The sequence below is a fragment of the Schistocerca serialis genome, chromosome 5, assembly GCF_023864345.2.
Source record: "Schistocerca serialis cubense isolate TAMUIC-IGC-003099 chromosome 5, iqSchSeri2.2, whole genome shotgun sequence".
In the NCBI taxonomy this organism is placed as follows: Eukaryota; Metazoa; Arthropoda; class Insecta; order Orthoptera; family Acrididae; genus Schistocerca; species Schistocerca serialis.
The window spans coordinates 364217746-364241578 of NC_064642.1; the positions used below are offsets into that span (position 1 = coordinate 364217746).

General features: G+C 37.6%; 1 protein-coding gene across 3 annotated transcripts in view; it reads left to right on the forward strand.

Moving 5' to 3' along the window:
- The window catches only part of LOC126481092 (cyclic GMP-AMP synthase-like receptor), an 87084-nt gene that overhangs the window by 26765 nt on the left and 36486 nt on the right, over window positions 1-23833 (forward strand). For all 3 annotated transcript variants that reach the window (XR_007587505.1, XR_007587506.1, XM_050104600.1), the window contains exons 5-6: window positions 1563-1640; window positions 1718-1874. Coding sequence is in view for 1 of the 3 variants with exons in the window: in XM_050104600.1 (XP_049960557.1) it covers window positions 1563-1640; window positions 1718-1874 (235 nt within the window). In the remaining 2 variants the exon portion in view is untranslated. The remainder of the gene's footprint in view (window positions 1-1562; window positions 1641-1717; window positions 1875-23833) is intronic.

Genomic DNA, 23833 nt, shown 5'->3' on the forward strand with positions numbered 1-23833 from the left:
AAAACTTTTTGGTACTTTTAGCTACATTTCATTCCCAACAATGTATGGTCTAAAACTGATCTAACAGTAAGCTACCCGCTACATAACTTTTTCACTACAAGATTTGTAAATCAAGTGCACAACGTTGACAAATAGCATCATTTCACAATGACTGTTAAGAAATATGGAAAGATAAATGATTCAATACGAAGCTAAGATGTTGCACTACCACGTGTACAAAAATCAGATTCTTTAGCCGCATACTTTCTTCAAAATCGGTTGGGAAGCGTTACGAAACTAAGAAATCACGCAAAACGAAAAGTAGACTTTTTCTTTTTTCACGACGTAAGTAACGCTTTTAAGGAAAAAATAAGTTCATAAAACGATGTGGCGAAGTCTTATATACCGCTAAGAATTTTTAAAACATGAAAATCGGAGAAGTGGATTTTCCCCCATTTCGCCGTCCCGGCTCGGCGCGGCGCGCAATGTGAATGCACTACTCGTCGGCCTGAGCTGGCTAGGCACGAGCCGAGCCAGTACGCGTCAGCCCGGCCCGGCCCGGCCGGCAGTTTGAACGCAGCCTAACAGTTTCGGGCCAAAGCCTTATTCAGCAAAGAACACACACACACACACACACACACACACACACACACACACAAAAGCAAGCCCACCTCATGCACACATAACTGCTTCCACCAGCGGCTCATACCGGAATGCAATTATCCTGAATAGCAACAATATGGTGTGGGGTTGGAAGTTGGAAAGGGGGAGGGATAGCAGGGTCTGGGAGAGAAAAGCACAATGACTAGAGTCTGCTATGCTTAGTGTCTGGGGGGTGAGTGGCAATTCCTTCCCCCTCACACCTCGCGATGACTGGCAGTCTGTAGTCCTTCCACACTTCTTGGCCCTCACCAGTACTCGTACTGTCCCTCTCCTTTCCCCACTCCACTGTTGCTGTTCACATGAAAGTCACTTTCTGTTCCATGCTGCCAGTTGAAGTCGTCATGTGTAATGATTTGTAATCAACTCTCACACTCTCGTTGTTATTGCTTTTTATGTTTTCTAAGCCTGTTTGTGTGCATTGTAGATACAGCGCGCAGTATTATTTTAAGGTCTGAAAATGAGTTTCTCATATTTATGTTATTGTTCATCATTGTTGAAAACAATTGTTTGGATGTAGGTGGAGTGCAACTTTGATATTATACCTGCAGCCATCTTGTGTAATTGAGGAAGTTGATCCTGGGAGAAATGTTTGTAGAAATATTGAATGTTTCTCTTGTTGTTGAATTTGTCGTTATATTCCCTATCATATTATAGTTTTATTATTTGAAGCTGCTGTTGGAAGCAAATGTGCACTGAATATTGATAGGGGAACAAATAGTTTTTGAGATCTGTTAATGCCAGATATTTTTGATAAGACAATTTCAGAAAATGACCTGCATTTGCTTTGTCCAGCTGATTGTCCCCAGTGTGACATTCAAAAGCAGGATTGTTTGTTAAATTCTTCATATTTTAGTTTAAACTTTGCTTGTATGTGTAAAGTTTGATATTATCCAGTTTCTTCATATGTTTCTGTTACTTAGGAAACAGAAAAGCCAAAAGAAGAAGCCTCCCAAACAACCACCAAAAGAACCACCAAACCAACCCAATTTTGGCAAAATGTAAGAAAAATACTTATTATTTGTGTGAATTTACACTTATGTATTACCAGCTACTTCACATTGATGTTAATTTCAAGGCTTCTCGAGTCATTACTTGATTATCGACGATACCTGACCCAGAGACCATTGCGCACGTGGATGGAAAGTGTGCTGCACCAGGCTCTTGGTTGTTTCCCACAGAAAGGTGATTCATGGGTGTTATATGATGAAAAGCAGCCAGGAAGGCAGTACATGGTATGTTTCAAAATCTATTTGTGAACTTTAATAACTAAGGTATAGAAGTTAGATGAAACAAATCCAGTATAAATAAGTATTTTTACCTAGTGAAGAAGCAAAATTTTGGGCAGTAAATTTAGTTCTGTGGTAGGATGTGGGTTGGTATTTCTAAAGCTCTGTGTTCGTTTTTCTTGTCAAGACTAGATCTGCCTACTTTCATAAGGGAAGCCAGCGTGCAACAGTGTAGCAATAATACTATATTCATTACCATGATAGTCCTTTGGAGACTTCACCCTTTGTGCTGGGGTCAAGAATAACGGTGCGAATCTCTCTCCAGTTACTTCGTGTGTTTGATTTCAAGGAGCCCCTTTCACTCTGGCTGATGCCCCTGCTTATAACAGCTCCAGCTTTCTATTTTTTTTTTTTTTTTTTTTTTTTTTTTGGCATCGTTTTTGAATCATCAATTTATACCCCCCCTCCCGTTCTTGAGTCCATACTGGAAATAAGTAAACCGTAAACCACACAGCACGATTAATCACTGGTTAGCTGTTGACACTGCTGTAATGCTTAACAGCCAAATTACCTCATTATTATTTAAAACTTTAATAAACTTATGTCTATACATACTGTATTTTACAGACTATGATATGGCCTTAATTTTTAACCAACTTTTTTAAATAGCATTTTTACCATTTTTATTATTACTATGCAAACCAGACTAAAAGAAATTCTTGTTGATAAAACTGAACCCTTTAAAATGCCTGAAAATCGTCATCTGAATTTTGTTGTTATTGTTCGTCCTCCTCCTCCTCCTCCTCCTCCTCCTCCTCCTCCTCCTCCTCTTTCTCCTGTTCATCATTACCATTGTCCTCCTCATATATAGGATGGTCCTTACTGTTGTCAAAAGTGTTACTTAAGCTGCACTTCTTGAAAGACGTGTTAATAATGTCTCTTCTCTTGCTCTTAGACCACAACTGTTTTATCCACTGGCACAGTTGTTTGATTGTAGATCATTTTAAAGCTCCCTTCAGCGTGAATTCGCTTTGGGTTTCACCCATCATCCATTTGTTCCATTCCTGTCTCATACACGCTTTAAATGATTTATTTATCGAGACGTCAAGAGGCTGCAATTGTAAACTGCTGCTGCAGTTGTAAACTGCAGCTGCCAGTGTTGCTAGATAGAGATAGGTTTCCTGCTGCATCGAATATATTGCCATTTTTAAGACTGCCTGGAATTTTAAATCAAACACTGCACATTTTTGTATTAATTTTGAGTATAACACAAACCTGAATTTTAGAGGCAATTTTTCAAATAAAAAAAGTGCGTCTAATAGTCCACAAAATATGGCACTATGTGGAGAGGAGTTTATTGTGTATGTGAGACTTTACAATTCCTCATTGCTCCTGGAGGAAAATTTGGCAGGAACTCGAGGTACTTGAATACATGAAAAAAATAAAATAAAATTAACTCCTCATATTATGCATCACTGCAAAGAGATCATGCTATGCATTAATATGTACAGTAAAAAAAAAAAAGTATTAATATACCGTAACAGTAAAAATAGTTCACATTGCCTTATGTGCCAGGAATACATCAAAACTGATAATTATTATAGTCCTAACAGGCTGAAATGCAGTTATTGTTAATTTGTATCCAAAATATACTCTCATTAGCAAAGTAATCTAATCTTAATTTTTGTTACTATTAAAATATATAATCATTGTGAACGTATTAGAAAAACAGTCTGATTACAGCAAAACATTATATAGATTCAGAAATTCGACAAAAAATGTGAAAACTATTTACTGTAATTAATCTTGTTATTATTTTGAAAAAATAGCATGAAGTGAAACTGCATTACCAATTCTGTGCATAATATATGGAAATATTAAATTCTATTAATTTTTTAGGCTGTTGTCAATGTACTGTACTATTAATGTAAGAAAAGAATGTAATAGGCTTGAAAATATACAAAGTTAATACTTTTCAACCCATTACATTACACTTTTGCATTTAATTTGGCCGTCATACTCTTATTTTGCACTGAGTATTTGTTTCATTACACTCTTTATCACAAACATTTTTGGGGGTAGAGCAGCAGTGGTATCAAATGAGTGAATTTAGCCTTTTGATGTTGATTGCCACAGGGTGTTGCATTGTGTAACATGGATGTACCTTCAGCAGGACTTGGTTTTGGTATCAGTGCATACAGCAGTTGGTTCCATGACGGTGATGTTGCTTACATGAAAAATACAAATTATTGTATTTTTCAAGTACACAGGAACTATGATGATTGCTATATTCTCCATACTGGCATCTCCTTAGATGGGAAAGGGGAACCGCACATATCATACTTCCGTGCATGCCAATTCTCCCTCAGCATCATCAGGCTGTTTGACGCTGTTACAAAATATTTAAAACACATCTCCACTATACACTTCATGGAGACTTACCCTATCACTTAGGTTCCTTCTAATTGCTAGGACTCTGTGATGCCGCTCTCCTCAAGCTTCGCACAGTAATAACTATAAACACTGACAGAAATTATCAGTCTTAAGTCTTTAATCATTCCCCTGTATGGTACCTTCACTAATTGAGGAAACATTAGCTGGAAATTTGGTACAACAGTTCGCTTGCAGAATGTGTGGTGACACTGCTGTGGTGGTATGCTTTTATAATCTCAATATAGTATAATCCATGAGGCCTTTCCAAATTTATATATATGGGTTCTATGACATTTGGAGGCACAATTCTTTTAATTTTGGATGGTCTTGAGATGATACAGAGAATTAGAGTTTTTTAGTCTGGAAGATCCTTGTGAATATTTCTTCGAAATTTCTGTATTTTTTGGCATTGATTATGAATCAGTGAACATACTATATAGTCATATTGAGTGGACATGAGTTACCATTAAATAAGCTTCAGATTTTGTAGATCAGTGATTTATTTATGTAGTACTGTATGTACTAGATTAAGATTCTGCCTATATTTTGTAAGTTCTGTGGAGGTATTCGTTAGGCGTCACGCGGCATTGTGGGTACAGCGACCAATGCTGTATCGTCAGCACAGATGTAGCCAATACACTTCAGTGCCATATGTCGCTCCAAGGAATACTTAAGCAGAAGCCTTCCTTGGAAAAACATTAACAATGACATATAATTGCTTGCTAAATGTGTTTCTGGGATTAAGTGAGTTGTTACATAGGTCCTTTTTTGTGAGTTTATTGCACCTAAGTTCTTGTGCATTTTAGTTTCTTATGAGTAACTATAGTGCACTACAAGACTGAAGACAGCACTATATGAATGCATCATACAATTTATTAGTCAGTATAGCATTATAATCAACCATCTTACTCCAATTTTTAAACATTGTATACGTTAGCTGGTTTAAACCACAGCCAACATCAGAACTAGTAGATTTATTAGGCAAAAAATTTGGAACATTAGCTTGGGATGAAAGCAGAGAAACTCCCTGCACCAAATCAAGACCCAAACACCAGTCAAGAGCAAAATCAGTGCAATCCAGGCAAGGGTGTGTATGTAATTTCAACAGAGCACTGTAAGGTGGTAGCATATTTAGCCACTTCTCCTGACACTTCAGCATTAAACTAAAAATATGTCAAATAAAATGCAAACAAAAGCCCAGTTTACCACTGTGGAATTTATACATAGAAAAGTGATAGTAATTATGATACAGCCCCCTGTAAAGATACAGGATTTATGTTGGGGGACAAATGTCCAATTGTATTTGTAAAGTAATTAAAAGAAATAATTAAGATATTGTTATTGACATGTCAACTTTTATGTCAGAACTTTAATGTTTTGGAATACTGTTTCAGAAACATTGTAAGGCTTCGTAAAGCCAAATTCCATAACTTGTTTTCTAAAAACATCAAAATCTTAATTTTAAATTCAATTAATTTCAGTTTGAACAATGTATAATGAACTTTGTAATTGTTGGAATCTGTATAAACACCAGAGTAGAGTAAGTATTGTTTTGGTTTTGGAGGTTCTGGCGGTTTCTGGTGATTAAGGGTGGCAGTGTGGTAGTGGTGTGCAAGACTAACACTCCCCTTGGCTATCGAACGTACTTGGAATAGCTTCGCCAGTCTTCTTTTCGAGATAGCCAGCTGCGATGTCCGTGCACAACTTCTTCTCCGAAGATAAGATGCTACTTTGGAGGAATTTTTTATACTTTTAAAATAACTCCGTGCACTCGAGAATACTTTGAACTCAATCTCACTGTATTTTCATCACACATAAGTTTTCATACAGCTAAAACATTTTTCGTAACCTCGAAACCTTCCGGTCCGTTAGAAACTATCATTCATTTTCCCATAAATACAGTCTAAAAATCTCTCCAAGTTTAACAAGACAACTGTCCGGATCTTACGAAAGTAAGCGAATGAATGAGTAATTGTCTCTTCTCTTCTTTCAACAGCATTCAAATGTTCACACAATAATGTATGATGTCGCACCATCTCGGTTACTCCTTGTGCTGGACGTATAACTTCTTAGGCGGGCTCGACGACTACCTTCCTGCGCTGATCATCTGTCCAGTACACGTCCGTCCTGCACACACATAATTGTGGTGCAATAGACACAGCTCTGATTTACCACACTCATCTCTAAAATAACGGGTGTTCGAGATGGTGGAAATAAGAGGGTCTCTAGAATTTACCCCGAAGTTCTCGAGGCACTACATATCCCTCCCATTAGCTCAAATACACAATATTTTATACATGTTCATTATGTACATCAATATTGTATTCGTATATTCCATCAATTTATATAACATTTTCCTAGCCATCGGGTACTTCATATATAGCTCTCTTTCTTATTCCATGTTAATACCATTATAATCATGGACCGTTTGATCAATGTAAACTTTGTAAGGACAAGAATCTTTCTGTTCCCTTTCCAATCGTAGATTGCAAGTGTGCAATACCCAAGTTGATGTTGTTGTTTGCTCTTACTTTGTGTACCGTCAAACGGGGTGATTTTGGACAGTTTCGTCGTTATTTTGACTGTAACTTTCGTATATACTCTTACATTAAATTGATTGTTATGGATGTGGTAGGGTGTATGTGTAACGAATAAAATATCCCAGAACCAGAAAATGTATGTATGGGTAAATTTATCTGAGGCAGTTAAATAAAGTGTCCGAAGTCACCCCTTGGATTGGGGTGATTTCGGACACATGTGTTTTTTAAATCTCTGTCTGAAGTTACAGTACAGTAGAACCCCTCTAATACGACCTTGGATGGTCCGTCACTCCGGTTAGTCCGACCATGCTCAGGCTCATGAGCCTGTGCCAACTTGTCACTGACTGGACACCTGTCGGGCCATTGTTGCGGTGTCTATCGCTGTGCATATTGTTATACTGTACGTTATTGTGCAGTTTTATCCTTTATTGGGATTAAAAAAAGTCGTTGTTTGCCTTATTCCATGTTCTCTACAGTACTTGTTACTGTAGATTCATTGTGTGTACAGTAGTCTGTTTTTCGACATGTCTGGATTCAAACGTAACACGTAACTCTTTCACTAAATGAAAAATTAGCAGTGCTTGAAAGACTGGACGAAGGAGAATCGCTCCAAAAACTTGCAAAGGAACTGAATGTAGGTGTTACGACAATTAAGGATTGGAGGAAGAATCGGAAAGACAGTGAATCCTATACAGTTACGATTGATGGTGGAAACACTCTGAAGGATCGCGAAACAGTAAAAAAGCCTAAACTTGAACTGCTTGATAACGCATTGTGGATGCAGTTTTGTCAATAAAGGAGGAAAGGAACTCCAGTATCCGGGCCAATTCTCAATGAAAAAGCGATAGTTGTGAACAAAAAACTGGAAGCCGAAAGTAAATTTGCTGCCAGTGAAGGCTGGATTGATTGTTGGAAAACTCGTCATGGTGTCCGAATTGTTTCTATTTCCGGTGAAAAACTATCTGCCGATGCCGCAGCATGGGATGAACTGAAACCTGGCACACTGTGGGAATCGTGGCGAAAACTTTGGCCACACGTTATGACTGAAAATGAGCATACCGAAGATGAGCAAAACGACGCCACACTGGAAATCGTTAAAGATCTGCAAACTCTGGAGCTGAACGTCCCTGCCAATGAAGTCGAAGAGTGGATAAACGAGTGTGACAAAGACTGTGACACTTTTGAAGAGCTCAATGACAACCATATCGTTGCCGATGTGAATAAGGACTCGGACGGTGAAGACGAACCCCCCACCCGGATTTCACACAACGATGCAAAAAACGCTTTTGACATCGCCCTTCAGTACATCGAGCAGAATCCAGCTTCAACTCCAATGGACGTTTTGTGGATATAAAAATGTAGGGACTCTGCAGCTAAATCTAGAATAACATCTGCTAAACAAAAATGTGTCACTGACTTTTTTTCCAAGTAATTTGTTTTCGTTTTTACTGTAAAAACAATGCATACAGTATAATCATTTCTTAGTTTATACATACAGTAGTTTATTTCTTTTTAAAAAAATCTTTTTATATACAGTGCTATAAACATTTTTTTAGTTTATAGTGTATATCGTTTATACATTATTAAGTACAGTACAGTATTGTAATTTGTTTGTCGTTTTCCTTTTAAAACCAATACATATTATAGTATATGTAGACTTTTTCAGTTAATATATTGTTTAACACTGTGTAAAAACATCTTTTTATATTACTGGAGATGTCTTTTAGCTCTTAAATTGTTTAATTTTTTGTACTAAATGCCTTTTTATATTTTTTGCAATAAATATTAGATTTTTCGGATAATCCAACCTTTTTTTCATTCCGACCATGGTCCCGGTCCCGAAGGTGGCGGATTAGAGGGGTTCTACTGTATATAGAGGGCGAATTCGGACAGTTACTGCCTTCTTTTAAAATTCTACATGCTTTTTATTTGATTTTGGTGACATTTTACGCATTTTAAGGCAGCCCTTTGCCATGAATAAGTGATATGGAATGATATAATGACTTTTATATATTACAGATAAGTTTTTATTTTGCGAGAATTTAAATAAACAGTCTCTTTGTTCACTTCTGCACGAGCTCGTTTAATATTTTTGCTTAAACAAACGGAAAGATCTTCTGACTGTCGTTTGAGGAATAAATGCACCCATTCTTCTCCTGGCAAATTATTATGAAATTTCTTCTCTTTTCGGCCAGATTTAACTAAATATCTAATATCCAATTTAGTGAAGAGAAATCCCCGGTGTGCAGCCATCAAGATACCTTGCTTCAACATTTCTTCTTCTTCTTTATTTAGCACTGACTGTCCTCCCATTTTTTTCAGATGTTCTTCCTGCAATTTATTTTGTAGGGTTGATTTAGGTACACCTTGCAAATCACATGCTTTTCTGTATGATAATTTACCACTCTGAATATAACGAACAGCTTTATCTAAAAGTTCCGGGTCATAATTACTCCATACTGTAGCACCTCTCCTGCTCTGATACGTTCTTGGCATTGTCCGAAATCACCCCACACAGTACACAGTTTTACAAAAACCATTGTTATTTTATAACCTTGCACGAGAAACTCGACAAACTTGTACAGAAATTGTCTCAATGCTGTTAGCTACTGAGTGCGTTGACAATTACGGTTACAATAACTTCCTGCTCGGCCCAACAATAGAAAGTTTCCACTTTACAATAATGCATGGTTTTTTAACACTGAAACTGTTCATCAGTTATTCACCTAGGGAAACAATTGACACAAAATAAAAGTTGTGGCAAGCGATAAATGCAATCTTGAGCTTAAAATAACTGGCACACAGACGTTAAAATAAGTAACTCTTTGTTTCTATGCAGTAGCAAAGAGCAAATAAGCCATACTGTCCGAATTCACTTGGTGTCTGAAATCACCCTGTTTGACGGTACTACTTTTTCTAAGTATGGATTTATTCGGTACATTTTACAATCTGGAGGAACTCTGGGTAAATAAAGGTGCTCTTTTCAATACAAGTAACTTCACACAAACATAACAATGCGAGTGGAAATGAGAATTCAAACTTACCAGAATAACCTCTACAAAATGTGTGACTTTTGTCACGATACTGCCCTTTTCCTTTTGGGCACAGTACGTATACCTTACATATGGTTTGATACTATGAAAGCATTTTCTCCTTCCATTTTGGTAGGTACGCCCCATTAAACAAATTTCTAATATACTATGGTACAGGTCAATCCTCTTCGTGGTGCCCATGCCCGCACAGTATAGGTCAGTCTTTCTTGGGTCTGCCTACCTGCCCTTTTCCATCCAATCAATGCTGGGTGCGCCCTCCTTCTCCTTCCTGTGTATGCTTCATAGCCCATTGCCCTAGCATACATCTTTATGTACCCTAGAATTCAGATACCTCTTAGAGAAATGAACATCCTACTTCACTACTTACACTCGCTTCTCAATACTTCCTTTAACCCTTTAGAGTCCTCCATTACTCTTCCAGTCCTATGTTCCCAATAGACACTACACTTGGACATATTATATATAGACTCTCTCTCTCTCTCTCTCACTCTCTCACTCTCTCACTTACACACACACACACACACACACACACACACACACACACACACACACACACACACACACACTGTTATACTCTGCTTGTCCCATTATCCTACAATTTGTCAGAATAGTTGTTAGACTGACATCAATTCTATCCACTTAAGTATACAATGTAGCATAACGAACCACAATATGTTCGTCCTCCTCCCATGTACACATACTAGCATAATACCTTAATCAGAACCATAAATACTCTTTGCTCTTACATATATGAATATATCCCTGTACATACCTTTACGGGATGTGGAACTGTTACCTTGCATAACCTGGAGTGCATACCTATCACTACGTGCACACTTTTCTGCCTCCAACACATGACAGTTCCCACATTATCGTAAACTGTACTCTTTCTGTTTGTGTCTTTGTGTGTATGCATATGGGTAGTCGTGTAGCCTGATTCTTCAGCCAGCTTATGGAAAATAAGTTGAAGGTTATAGAAAACTACGGAAATTGAGAAGGACTTCAGCAATAGATGTGTATACATATGGGCAGAAGGAAAGATACTGGTACTCAAAAGAGAAATAAGAAAGGAAAAAATAGAAATGGTTGCTAAGATCGAAGAAGAGAAAGAAGATAGCTCCAAAAACAGGAGACCCTTCCTACCCTCCTTCCCTAGGATCCCCACTTCACTGGTACTTGAGTGAGAAGCTAGAGGAGGTATGATGTTGAATGTCTCCTGCAGAAAGGACATTCTCACCTTCACCTTTTAAGTCCCTGAAGAAGAGCTTAGTAACTCCTATGGAATGGCAAATGGTGAAAAATCAGTCACACTTGTCTGCAAGGGTTGTGTGAAAGGTGTGTACAGTGTGTGTGTGTGTGTGTGTGTGTGTGTGTGTGTGTGTGTGTGTGTGTGTGTGTGTTTAGTTAACCTTGTGTACCTGCACTATCCACCCCTTTGAAAATCTATACAAACCCTCCCTATTCATATATCATCTCACCAAAAGGTACAAAATATTTTATAAGAATAGAAAATTATACACTATAATCAAATAGTTGTTCAGCTAGTAACTTCACACTATATCTTTCTTAAATATACTACTCTCATTCATTTTGTGTCATCGTGATAGCATTCTCCTTACCACCAGATTATTATTCTTTTTGATCTGTATTATGTCTAGAGATCAGTGGTTATTCATAATTCCCTAAATTAGTCACAATCGGGTAGTCATGTTCGGTCGCTTAAATACTAATATAATAGGGTAGTTTAAGAGGTTATGAACAGATTACAGAGTAGTCGAAGATTTGAAGGGAATTCGGTGTAGGAAAACTAATGTGGAAGTAACTCTGAACCCAACTCAGGAACAGATGGTTGTCACTCCTCCCGTTAACACAGAATGTTAACATCCCTGGGGGTACAGATGTGACTCCACCCGGATCTTATGGATCTAACATCAACCTCGCTTGATTATTCATGGACCAATATTTCTCATTAACTTTAGTGTGAAAGTCTCCCCACAACGAAAAGTTACATTTTATTACGTAACCCAACATTAGGTAAAGTTGTTCTGTTTTCCACTCCGTCTTGGACAAGTTTGAATTCTTCATCCATAACCTTGCTAGCATCTTTAGGTTTGGAAAAAGCAACAATCGCAGCATTTCCGGAGACATACTCTCGGAAATTTCTCGATCTATAATTAGCTCAAAAGGTTCCACCAGACTACCTAGGTTTATTGTGTCAGTCGAGTATTTCTTCTTTGAAATTTTGTTCTACATCATTTATTTGCGAACTGGCAGTTGGTCTACTAACACGAAGACTTTTTGATTGAATAATCGATATTAATTCCTTAGGTCGATCTGTGCTCTTTTTCAAGATATTCATTTTCTGTCGTACAGAATTACATTTAACATTACATACATTTTCACAAGACTCTAAATTTTTCATTAAGATTGCGTTCTTTATTATTACATTTAGTGTCAAATTTAGTTTCCAAAGCAATTGTACCTTCGCACTGATTACTAGGTTCGTTTCTGAGTGTCTACTTTGATGTACAATGAATCTATGTTTGTTGTTTGGCTTTTTTCGGATTTCATTCGGAGCATGTAACTTAGAACTTACAGAGTCTACCTCTTTACTTAGAGTTGCACATAAAACTTTAGTCTGTGATTTTATAGTTTCAGTCTGGGTATCTATTTTAGTACCTATTGAGTGTATCAAGTCCAGGTTTTTCTTGAAGTTATTGTCTAATGTTTTCCTCAAGGTCGCGAAGTGATGGTCTAAATCTTTCCCAAAAGCATTAAAAAAACTTTATCAACTCGGCCTTTACCAATTCCGGCCCATCAGGCATCTCTTTACTTATTTCCATGGCCGTAGCCGGTTCTTGATTCTGCGTGGCCTGTTTTAAGCTATCCATATTTCCATAGACTTAAGCTCTTGTGAGCATCTAATACTAATTTCAATTATATCAATTACACAATAAAAGTTCACCCTGCAGTATTCTGTAACACTTGTTACTAAAATAATAGTTTTTATTTCCCACTCACCCGGTGTAGAATTTTATGCTGCGTCAGCGAGGTGTAGAATTGGCAGCGGTGAACCGCACAGGTGCCCGCAGCATCAAATGTTTGTCGTGGCATCAGCGGGCGCGAAGTCGGCAACTCAGACAGCAACCAGCAACGATAGTGGGTTACTGCGAAGGTGTCAGCTGGTTACTGTGTGTGTGTGTGAGGGTTGCTTCCTCCCCACAACCAAATCTTCTTAATCAAATCTTGTAGAACAATTTTTTCGTCTTGTTGTTATATGTTGTTACGGCAACTCTCAACTTTTTCTCATCTCAATCTTCTTAAAAAAAAATTCCTCCTTTTCGTGTCCTGTCGCAGTCGCCACATTCTGGTGGTTTCTGCTGATTAAGGGTGGCAGTGTGGTATTGGTGTGCAAGACTCACCCTCCCCGTTGGCTATCGAAGGTACTTGTAGTTGCTTCGCTGATCTTCTTTTCAGGGTAGCCGGCTGCAACGTCCTGCATAACTTCTTCTCCGAAGATAAGATGCTACTTCGGAGGAATTTTTTTATGCTTCTAAAATAACTCCGTACACTCAAGCATACTTTAAATTCAGTGTCACTGTGTTTTCATCACACACAACAGTTTTCAACAACATTCTAATGTTCACACAATAATGCATGACGTCGCACTGTCTCGGTTACTTCATGTGCTGGACATGTAACTTCTTAAGCGGGCTTCGTGACTACCTGCCCATGCCAATCATCCGTCCGATACACGTCCGTCCTGCACACACATAATTGTGGTGCAGTAGACACAGTTCTACTTTACCACACTCGTCTCTAAAAATAATGCATGTTTGAGACTGTGGAAATACAAGGGTCTCTAGAATTTACCCCAAAATTCTTGAGGCACAACAAGGTCACCTCACATCATCTTTTAGGCACAAAACCAATGTTGCTTTTTATGTGTATTGTGATGCACAAAACAAATTTTAACAGTATTTCGTCTTGTTTCGGCTACATTATTTTCTGTTTAATTTGACATACATTGCTGATATAAGTTCATTGGACCCAATATTATTTTAGGTTGAGGAATTGAAACAAATCAGAGTTACCTATGTCGAACAAAACTTAAACCACCAGAAAGATAATAATTGAAATTTAGCCATGAAATCGGGTTCTGTTTTAACTTAAACTGCGTATTTTCATAATACCCAAGTATAAATATGAAACCTAATAAGTGCAGTGTGCTAGCTTCACAAACATTTTAATCTGCATGAGGACTGCTTAGTTTGTTTGTCAGGCAGTAATGGCGCAGGACTTGTGACGTCACAGAACAGCACCATTTTGTTATGTAATCTCATAAACTGTGTGCATTGTACACACACAAAAAACATAAATAAAACATAACAAGTTAAGAATTGAAAACTGAAAAAATATTAAGCATGCTGCAAAGCTAACATAACACCACATTGAGTATCTCTACAAAGTATTTCATTTTTAATAAGGTTTGTTGTGATAAAGTTCAGTAAATGTAACATCTGTGACTAAATATACTACCTATAGATCTTATCTTGGAGTTAGATTTTAGTGTTATTTAGTAGTTGTCTACAAAAAGGAGAGGAGATGCAATCTGTAAACTTTTTAAAGAGCACTTGCATCATAATTCCAATTGATAAATGTCACAGCCTTCCCCAAAATGGAAACTTTGAACTACACCTGATTCAGTAAATTTTTCTGATTTGGCACGTAATTTCACTTTGATGCAATTACCCGAATGGGCTACTATAACTTCCTCAATTTTTTCATGTGTTCGCTTTCTATTGTTGGTGTGTTTTCTTGGTGGATTGTAACATGGCTTTGGTCAGCTCATCCTTGTTCATTGTTGATTGTGGTGATATAAATCCTGCCTCACTACATCTGACAAATCCCCTCACTTCAGTTGAGTGAGATTGCTAGCTCAACGTAGTTGACAGGTAAAATGTAGCCATGTATAATGAAATTTTCACTCTGCTGTGGAATGTGTACTAATATGAAACTTCCTGGCAGATTAAAACTGTGTGCCAGATCGAGACTCGAACTCGGGAAAATTGCCTTTTGCAGGAGAACTTCTGTGAAGTTTTGAAGACAGGAGATAAGTTCCTGGTGGAAATATAACAGTGAGGATGGGTTGTGAGTCGTGCTTTGGTAGCTCAGTTGATATAGCACTTGTGTGAGAAAGGAAGAGGTCCCAAGTTAGTCTCGATCCAGCACACAGTTTTAATCTGCCAGGAAGTTTCATAGCCATGCATGTTTGTGTGTGTGTGTGTGTGTGTGTGTGTGTGTGTGTGTATTCTGTTTACTCTGGGGAAGGTTTTGTTCACAAGCTCACAGCATACTCTGTCTTGTTTATGTGCCTGTCAATGACTCAGCACCAAATTTGCCTGTCTTTACCCCTTCCATTATTTGTAGTTTCTGGGAAAAAACACATATACTCATCAAAGATACTTTCAGGTTTATGTTCTGTTAACAATGTATAGTATGGCATGCCAGTACTATTTTGGTTTTAACTCTTGATGACTCAAAATGCGGTGATTTTTTGGACCACAATTTGTCTCTTGTCCTGCTCTTGCTACTGAATAATTTTCTCAGTGCCCCTATCACATGCTCTACTGGATTTACAACTAGTTGGCAATGCAGATTTGTCTGAAGATATTTCTTTAAGTGAATTGTTTACAAATTTTGGAACAGAATTAGGATCTGTTGTTAATCATACGTGGTGTTCTGTTAAGAAAAGAAAATAATATTATTGTAATTTCTTAATGATATTCTGCTATCAGCTTTTTTCAGTGACATTTCAAAACAAGCTCCTGCTTGCATAAAATTTGCTGTGGACATAGGCAAAGAGTCAAAAAGTTCAGTTATGGACATCACATGAAATTTTTAGGGCTTACCATCATCCCTAAAGATCTTTCACTCTGTTGTTGATACTTTTCATTTTTGACATTTATCATACGATTTCAGGGTGCCTCTTATTCTTATAGACATGGTGGTTATTTTTATTTTCTACAGCTCCCTCTAATATCGTGGTGAATATGCTATTCTTATAATTTCTGTATGCACTGTTTTGGTCCAAAAACGCCGTGCCCAAGAGGCATAGATTTAATTACTTCATCCATGGAATGGATTGGGAAACACAATTTCCACCTGTTCTAATTTCGGTTCTTTTACTTGTACAGTATTTCTTTTTCTTCAAATAATAACTTTGGGTCTATTTGATATTTTCATTTTCATATTTATCTTTAACAATATTTATTATTGGGTTGGCTTTTAGTTCTGATCTAATATTCATTTACAGTTGATTGTAACACATACTCTGACAGCATTGGACAGTAGTTGTGGTAAAACATGTTTTTTCTGCCAGGTAAGTGTTCGCTTTCAAAGACCCGAAACTATCACATTAAACAATTGTGCGTCAGTTTCCATTCCTATAATATGTCAACACAATAGGTGATTTTCAAAACTCCAAACAGCAGCAAGGTCTTCCCTCTTTATAATTAAAATTTTCTTTCCTTGTCTGACTAAGATCAATTGGAAAAAGTGATCATTCTGTGTAGTATGTTACCATCAGTCTCATTAAGTTGGCATAGTTATCCATGAAGGCCTTAATTGTTGGTGGCTGTCCCTGAGTAAAATTTTTCAGTAAGATCAGGGTGATAAAAGATTGGAATGTTGTATAACTTTGGCTTGTATGTTGAACTCATCTTCCTGTTCCATTTGCAGGACCTTGGGGCGAATTTTATTAATAACCTTTTTAAAGTTAGGTTATTTAGTTATCGGCCACGGATGATTTTATGTTACAGTTTAAAAGTCCAAGAAATGATTTCACTTGTTTTTGGCATTCAGTGCAGGATACATTTGAAAAGCTTCTTACTTAGTAGGTACAGGGTTCAGTTACTTTTGGGTTGATAATAAGGCTGAAAATTTTTTCTTACTTAGTAGGTACAGGGTTCAGTTACTTTTGGGTTGATAATAAGGCTGAGAATTTTTTTGTGTGAATTTCTCCAAATTAAAAGTGATGCTAGATTTTTTATACACTTGCAGATTTTGACAGAACATCCTTAAATATGTTCTTGACTGGTATCAGTCAATCGAGTTCTCTTTTTTTCCTTCTTTTTTTTTCAGTAAATATCCTTCCAGAATTTTGTTGAGCGCTCCCACAAAAGCAGGCACCAAAATGTCAAGTCCTATAGGCACGTCCTTAAAGCAGGGTTTCCAAAATCTTTCCACTGATGGAACATGAGTCCTGGTACTTCAGTGGAATACCTTGAAGGTTAATACCATTTCGAAAATTGGATAAATTTCTTTTATTCACCAGTTACTTCAGTTTTAAATTGTAACTAATAACACAGAAACCATAACAAAAATTTTAAAAAATAATTAGTATTGTCAGAAATCAAACAATGGAAAATCCAAGATGGAATGTAACAATACCAGAGAAGGAAAGTTGCTACTCACCATATAGCGGAGATGCTGAGTCACAATGTGAATCTTTTTGTTGTGCCTATTGCGACTCAGCATCTCCGCTATATGGTGAGTAGCAACTTTCCTTCTCCAGTATTGTTGTAGTATTGTCAAAATGTAGAAAAGAATGCCATGTTATTAATAGTTTGTCGTGGAGCACTGATTCATCAACAGTGTTCCGTGGAACACTGTTCGGGGAATCCTGCTTTAAAGTGATAACAGTGGCCATTACACAAAACTACTAGAGTGAAACCCTGCTTTTACATTTTTCACTGTACTTTAAAAAATAGTGTAAACTGCAGATTTTTTTTTAATCCTATAAGAGTTATCTGAATTTTGTACTGTGTTAAGCTGCTTAAGTGACATTTACCAACACTTTTGCATAACAAATCTGACTAAAAACTATGCATTTTGGAGAGAACAAATAGAGATGTCATGTTGATTTACTTGTTGAAGCTAAGGTGCCATATTTGGTAATTTTCGTATTTATATTTGCAGCCTTCAATAAATGCAGTTGAAGTGTACAGTGCATTAAAGGCACTTATTTTTTTAGCATAACTTATCCTGCAAAAGTGACGTAGGTAGATTAACATAGCACCCTGAACATGCCTAGCTGTGCTACACACACATTTGACTCGTGACACAGCAGCTGCCAAGAGTAACTGTGTTGCTTGGTGAACATTGTCAACCTGAGCTAGCAGACGACTGTGTGTCCAGTGCATATGTAAACCATAAATGGAACTACTGTATATTATTATCTAGTTACAAATATGGGGGAGAGAATGTGCTTTGCATATGATCATAACTGCGGGGCGAAGTTAATGCCGAAACAATATGGCTACAATAATGTATGCATACTACTTATCGTATAGTGCACGGTGTTGAAAATTAGGTTTGGTAGTGACAAAAAACAGATGAGAGTTCGTGTGAAGTCACACCTTCTTCAGACTTATATCAAAACAGTGAGTCCCATCAGCCACCACACTGAGAGACCTTAATAGTGGCAGGACGCAAAGCACAAATTGTTCTGACTTTTTACAATTCAGATCTGCTGAGTGGTGCATCTGGGTGTCTAGAAAGGTAACCACATAACACCTGTAATCATTACTTGAATGCTAACACCATGCCAGTATAATTTAATGTCAACTACATCAGTTTTATCTCCCATGAAAATAGTTTCATAAAGTGTAAATTGCAGGAAGATCTTAAATATGTTGACACAAAATGGGTGCGAATTAACATTGTGTACGTAGAAAATTTGACAGGAGCAATAAAAAATGTTTCGAACCATGGAGAAGCCATTAAATTGGGGAACCAGAGGTTGAAAATACACTACAGTTATAAAGCTCTTCTTTATTATCACACAACCGGTTTCGGGCTCTTATATTCCCATCTTCAGGTGTCATAACTTAGTGCTGTGATCCCCGAGTGCTGCAGTGGACGTGCGCAATGCGCGGTGTGCTACCTACAAGCGCAAAGCATGAAGACTTGTACACGTCCACTGCGGCACTCGAGGGGTCACAGCACCAAGTTACGATACCTGAAGATGGGTGTATAAAGAGTCCAAAACCAGTTGTGTGATAATAAAAAAGAACTTTACAACTGTTGTGGTAGTTTCAACCTCTGGTATAACGCTCAGTTGTGGATGTTCCTCCAACAGGATTGTTTGTAATTCTGGGAACATAAAAATGGGTATATACTGTATCTATCCGTAGGCTGTTTCATGAAGCTTTCATTTGCAGTAGCCATTGGTCAGGTTTGATAAATTTTTAGCTCCTTCAGTTTTTTTTTAAATTCTCATAATTTGCTGGTGGATTTCTTTTAAGTAAAATCATGTTGTTTCTTGGTCTGCACCTATAACTGAGTAGACATTTCAATCTTTGTTAGAAGCAGCGTGGATTTAGTTTAGCGTAACTGTTATCTGAATGTTCTAATTTGCCACTACTGATAATCCTTTTTATTTCAGTCTCCACAGTGCTGTGTTTTGCTACTGGTATAGGATATTTTTCACTCCAAATGTTTTTTCTCCTTTTGCATAGCAGTAGCTTCTCGACAAACAATGTTCATCAACCCCGTAGGACTGCCTTTGTCCTCTTCTTTCTTCATGACCAGAAACTTCAAATTTGCACCAACAGTACTGTCTTCATTAACCTCAATAAATTCATGATACTTAATCTTCCTCTCTCTCCTCCACTTTTACTAATTCTGAAATCACTCTCTTCAGAAAGTAACTTCGCTTTTTTTTCCTTTATTACACCCTCCAGTCACATTAATTTGACCACCTGTCAGAAGCCTGAATAACCACCTTATGCAGCACAGAAGATTGTGAGATTAGCAGGAAGAATGTCAGTGAGGTTCTGGAAGGTGCTGACAGGGATGTGAAGTCTGGCTGACTCCTATGCGGTGGCCAGCTGTGCTAGGTTTCTCAGGTCCCACAGATTCTCTATTGGGTCTCAATACAGGGAATTTGATGGCAAGGGGAGTACAGTAAACTTAACCCTGGTGTACGCTTGTACATTGTGAGCTATGTGAAATGTCCTTGCTGGTGGAGGTCATCTTGTTAAGGGGCTCCGGAACGCCCTATACTTGCAATGTTAAAATAACGCTTATAAATTACATCTTTCCTCACAAAGTATTTGAGGTAGGAAGTTGAACTTTTTACAGATTATTTATTGGAATATGGGCTACAACTTAACACAGGGATTTTACAAAATTTTAGTTCAGTTATTAAAGATGATTTTTTTTTTCAATTGTAATGAAAATTCACATTTTTTTTGCAAATTTTTATTTATATATTCAAAAATATACAGTTTTTTGGAAAAAGGCTGTGTTAAATTATGCAGAAGGTACTGTGTAACATTTACTGAAAGTTTGAAACAAATATGTTTGGAAGATCCTTAGAAAACATGTAATTAGTATGAGAAAATAAAAGTTTTGGGAATCGAGCGACAAAGATTGGATTAACTTTTTAGTGCATTCCAGGTCCATAGGATGGATTATCTTCATCCTCTGCAAACTCCTCCTCCAACTTCCTCTTGTTCCTTCTCCTGTTTACTCTTGCTTGTATTTCTAGGCTCTTTACAGCCCTGTCTGCAGCCCGAAGGCGTTCCTTGTCTAAAGCAAGCATCGCTCGTACCATGTTAGAACCTATCTTCATTCCCATATTTCTAAATACCTTGCATCTTACAATGTTGCCATCATTGAAAGTCGCAACAGCATCATACACACCAAAGTGAAGTGTTTCTATTCCAACAAATACAGTCTTGGGGATTCTCGACCATATAACACTATTTACACTTTCATTGGGGTTTTGAGTTTTTCCGTGAATACACTTTTTCAACAGTTCAGGTGCTGCTAAGTCTCTGAAAATAGGTTTTATCTCCTCCATTATTGCATGAGGCAGACTATGCTTATGAGTGTACACCTCACCAGTTAGCAATCCTTTGTTATATTTACACCAACTGTCTTCTTCTTTGGGACACAAGCTATGTTGGGGATTTTCATCGGTTGAAGAAGTATGAAAAAAAAGAGCCCAAACAGCCCTCTTCATTTCGTCGACACTTTGTGTATTTTGCCTAATAGCCATTCCAGAATAGTTTTGTATTTTGTCAATTACACTGTCAGTTAACCTTCCCTTCCCATCCAACCCTTTACCATCACTGAGTTTTTGTTTTTTGTACGAAGCTTTCAGTCGCCGAAGTCTTGTTCCCATTCGCTTCTGTACGTGTCCAATACACTCAAATTTCTGCACTACAACATCATCACCATAGGGCTTCAGTCCTTGAACATGTTTGGAACTTTTAGAATCACGGTCACCAAGGTAATTAACATATCGCACTTTATCACACGCCTCAGAACGCTGGAATGTACTGGCAACACCAGCCACTTCCATTCCTCCACTACTGCCACTATAGTTAGCTTTGCAATTATTTTCATGTGTACCTTTATATTTTTGTGGACATCTACAATACTTTGATATTACTGCTACATCTAAAACTTTCCCTGTATACATACTGGTGGCAGATACTACACCATGAAGAGATGTGTGTCCCCATTTATGCTAGGTACCATCGAACGCTGCAGTCAAATCTCTGTTACCATTATTTTCCATTACTGCCTCTTCCACAGCGTTCTTCATAGATTCTATACAGACATCTTCTACTTTAGACCCTATTAATTTATTATAGGTCGTAAACTTGGTTGGGGGATTTGGAAGATTCATGATGCCACAGAAAATTGCACCTGCAGTAGCACCCTTACCAACTGAACGCAAGGAATAAACAAATCTAATGTTGTGTTCGTAGATTTTGCTACCATTTTCTTCAGTTGCAGTTACTGCAACACTGTTCCAAAAGGTGGTCATGTATGAACACTTATCACATTTCAGTTGTATTTCACTAGCAAGTCCTACGTGCTTTATTATGGAGAGTTCCAGACCATCTTCGCTACGATGAATACATCTTACACAGTTTGAAAAAATTCCTTTGAGAACCGACATATCAAATATTTCATTCACATCCGATTCGGCCATAAAACATTCATAGTTTTCACTCATTGAACCAAGCTTCTTCTGTGAAGTATTTTCTTTCCCACTTTGACTGCTATGGGCAGGTGTACTTGAGAGGTTAGGTTCACTCGCTTGGTTATCGTCTTTATTGTTTACAGTAATAACACATACCTTTGGCTTTCCAACATTTCTCCGTTTCTTAAAAGCCTTCAGAGGATTTCTAATAACTTTACTTTTACTCATTATTGTACTTCAACAAAACAGAGACTCAAGAAACAGAATTAATTACGAATATTTTCGAGATAACGACAGAGTAAATAAACATGAAACAATCGACAATCACACCAGCGATATATATTGAACCATCACAGGTTAGCCACAACTCATACTTTATCTCACATCACTAAAATGTACCTGATGAACACGGACGTTAATAATAACACCATTTGACAGCAGTTTAACAGCGCCACAGTGGGTCACGCCTATGTAGAACACATTTCAAAAAAAATTTAAAAATAGTTGTAGTCTTCGGAATTGAATAAATTATATATCTATTAAAAGGTAATAGTCTGCAGGTTCAGAAAACGCAAAAAAGTAAAAATTGAACTTTTCATGATTTTGAGCCTTTCCGGAGCCCCTTAAGGGAAACAAACTGTATGTAGTAATGGACTTGGTCCCCAACAATAGGTGAATAGTTGTGTTGACCAACTGAGCCTTCCAGAATGATGAAATCAACCAGGGAATGCTATAAAAATATTCCCCAGACCATAATTCTCCTTTCTTGTTTACTTTAAGATGTTTTATGGTGAATGTGTCAGTGACCATCTGTCCAATGGAGCATAAAACATGATTAATGTGAAATGGCTACCTGTCACAACTCGGTGAATGTCCACTTGTGGTATTAGTGTGCAGATTCCAGCCTTCGTTGTCAATGAACAGCAGTCAGCACAGGTGCATGAACAAGGTGCCTGCTGTTGAGGCCCATATGCAGCAACGTTTACTTTGGTTGCCTCTTGGTTCATTCAGGCAGCCAGTTTCCCAACAGTTGCACGTCTGTTTGCCCATAAACACCTCTGAAGCCATCACTTGCATAGGCACTGGTTTGGATAGTGCTTTGTGGCATGCACTGTGGCATGCGAACAGTTTAGAAACTTAACCATTTCTGAAATGCTTCCACCCTTGGCCTGAAAGCTAATGATAATGCCCTTTTGGACACCAGAAAAATTGCTCCATTTCTGCATTACTAAAAAGACTGCACTGTTTTCTGTGTCCACCCATGCTTAATGTTCTCTCCACTGCTAGTGGTTATTGCACATTGACGTTGAACATAGGAGATGCTCGCATTAATGTGACTGGACCATGTATCATTGCATGCCTATGATGTAATGTGTATTTAAAGTAGTTATAGTTAAAGCATCTTGTTCTTATTCATTCTTCTGGATCTAAAATTATGTTGATGTTTGTCCAGCTGTAGGTTTGTTCAAGTTACCAAAAATATACAGTTTCAAAACCATCAACAGAAGAGACTGATATTGTTGCAGGTCACATAGTTTGTTGCAAAAATATTTCATGAGGAGGAGGAGGAGGAGGAGGAAGGGGGGGGGGGGGGGAGCAGAAGGAGATTAGTGTTTAACATCCCACCGACAATGAGGTTATCAGAGACAGAGCACAAGTGTGTAGTAGGGAAGGATGGGGAAGGAAATCAGCTGCGCCCTTTCAAAGGAACCATCCTGGCATTTACCTGAAGAGATTTATGGAAATCATAGAAAACCTAAATCAGGATGGCCAGACACAGGTTTGAACTGTCATCCTCCCGAATGAGAGTCCATAATTTAGTTCAGATTGTATTGGTTGCACTACCACTATCCAAATAGTACCCACTTTCATACTGCAAGTTCCATTTGTTGTTATTAGCATTAATTTCTCGTTGGTAAGCTTCATGTCTTTTTC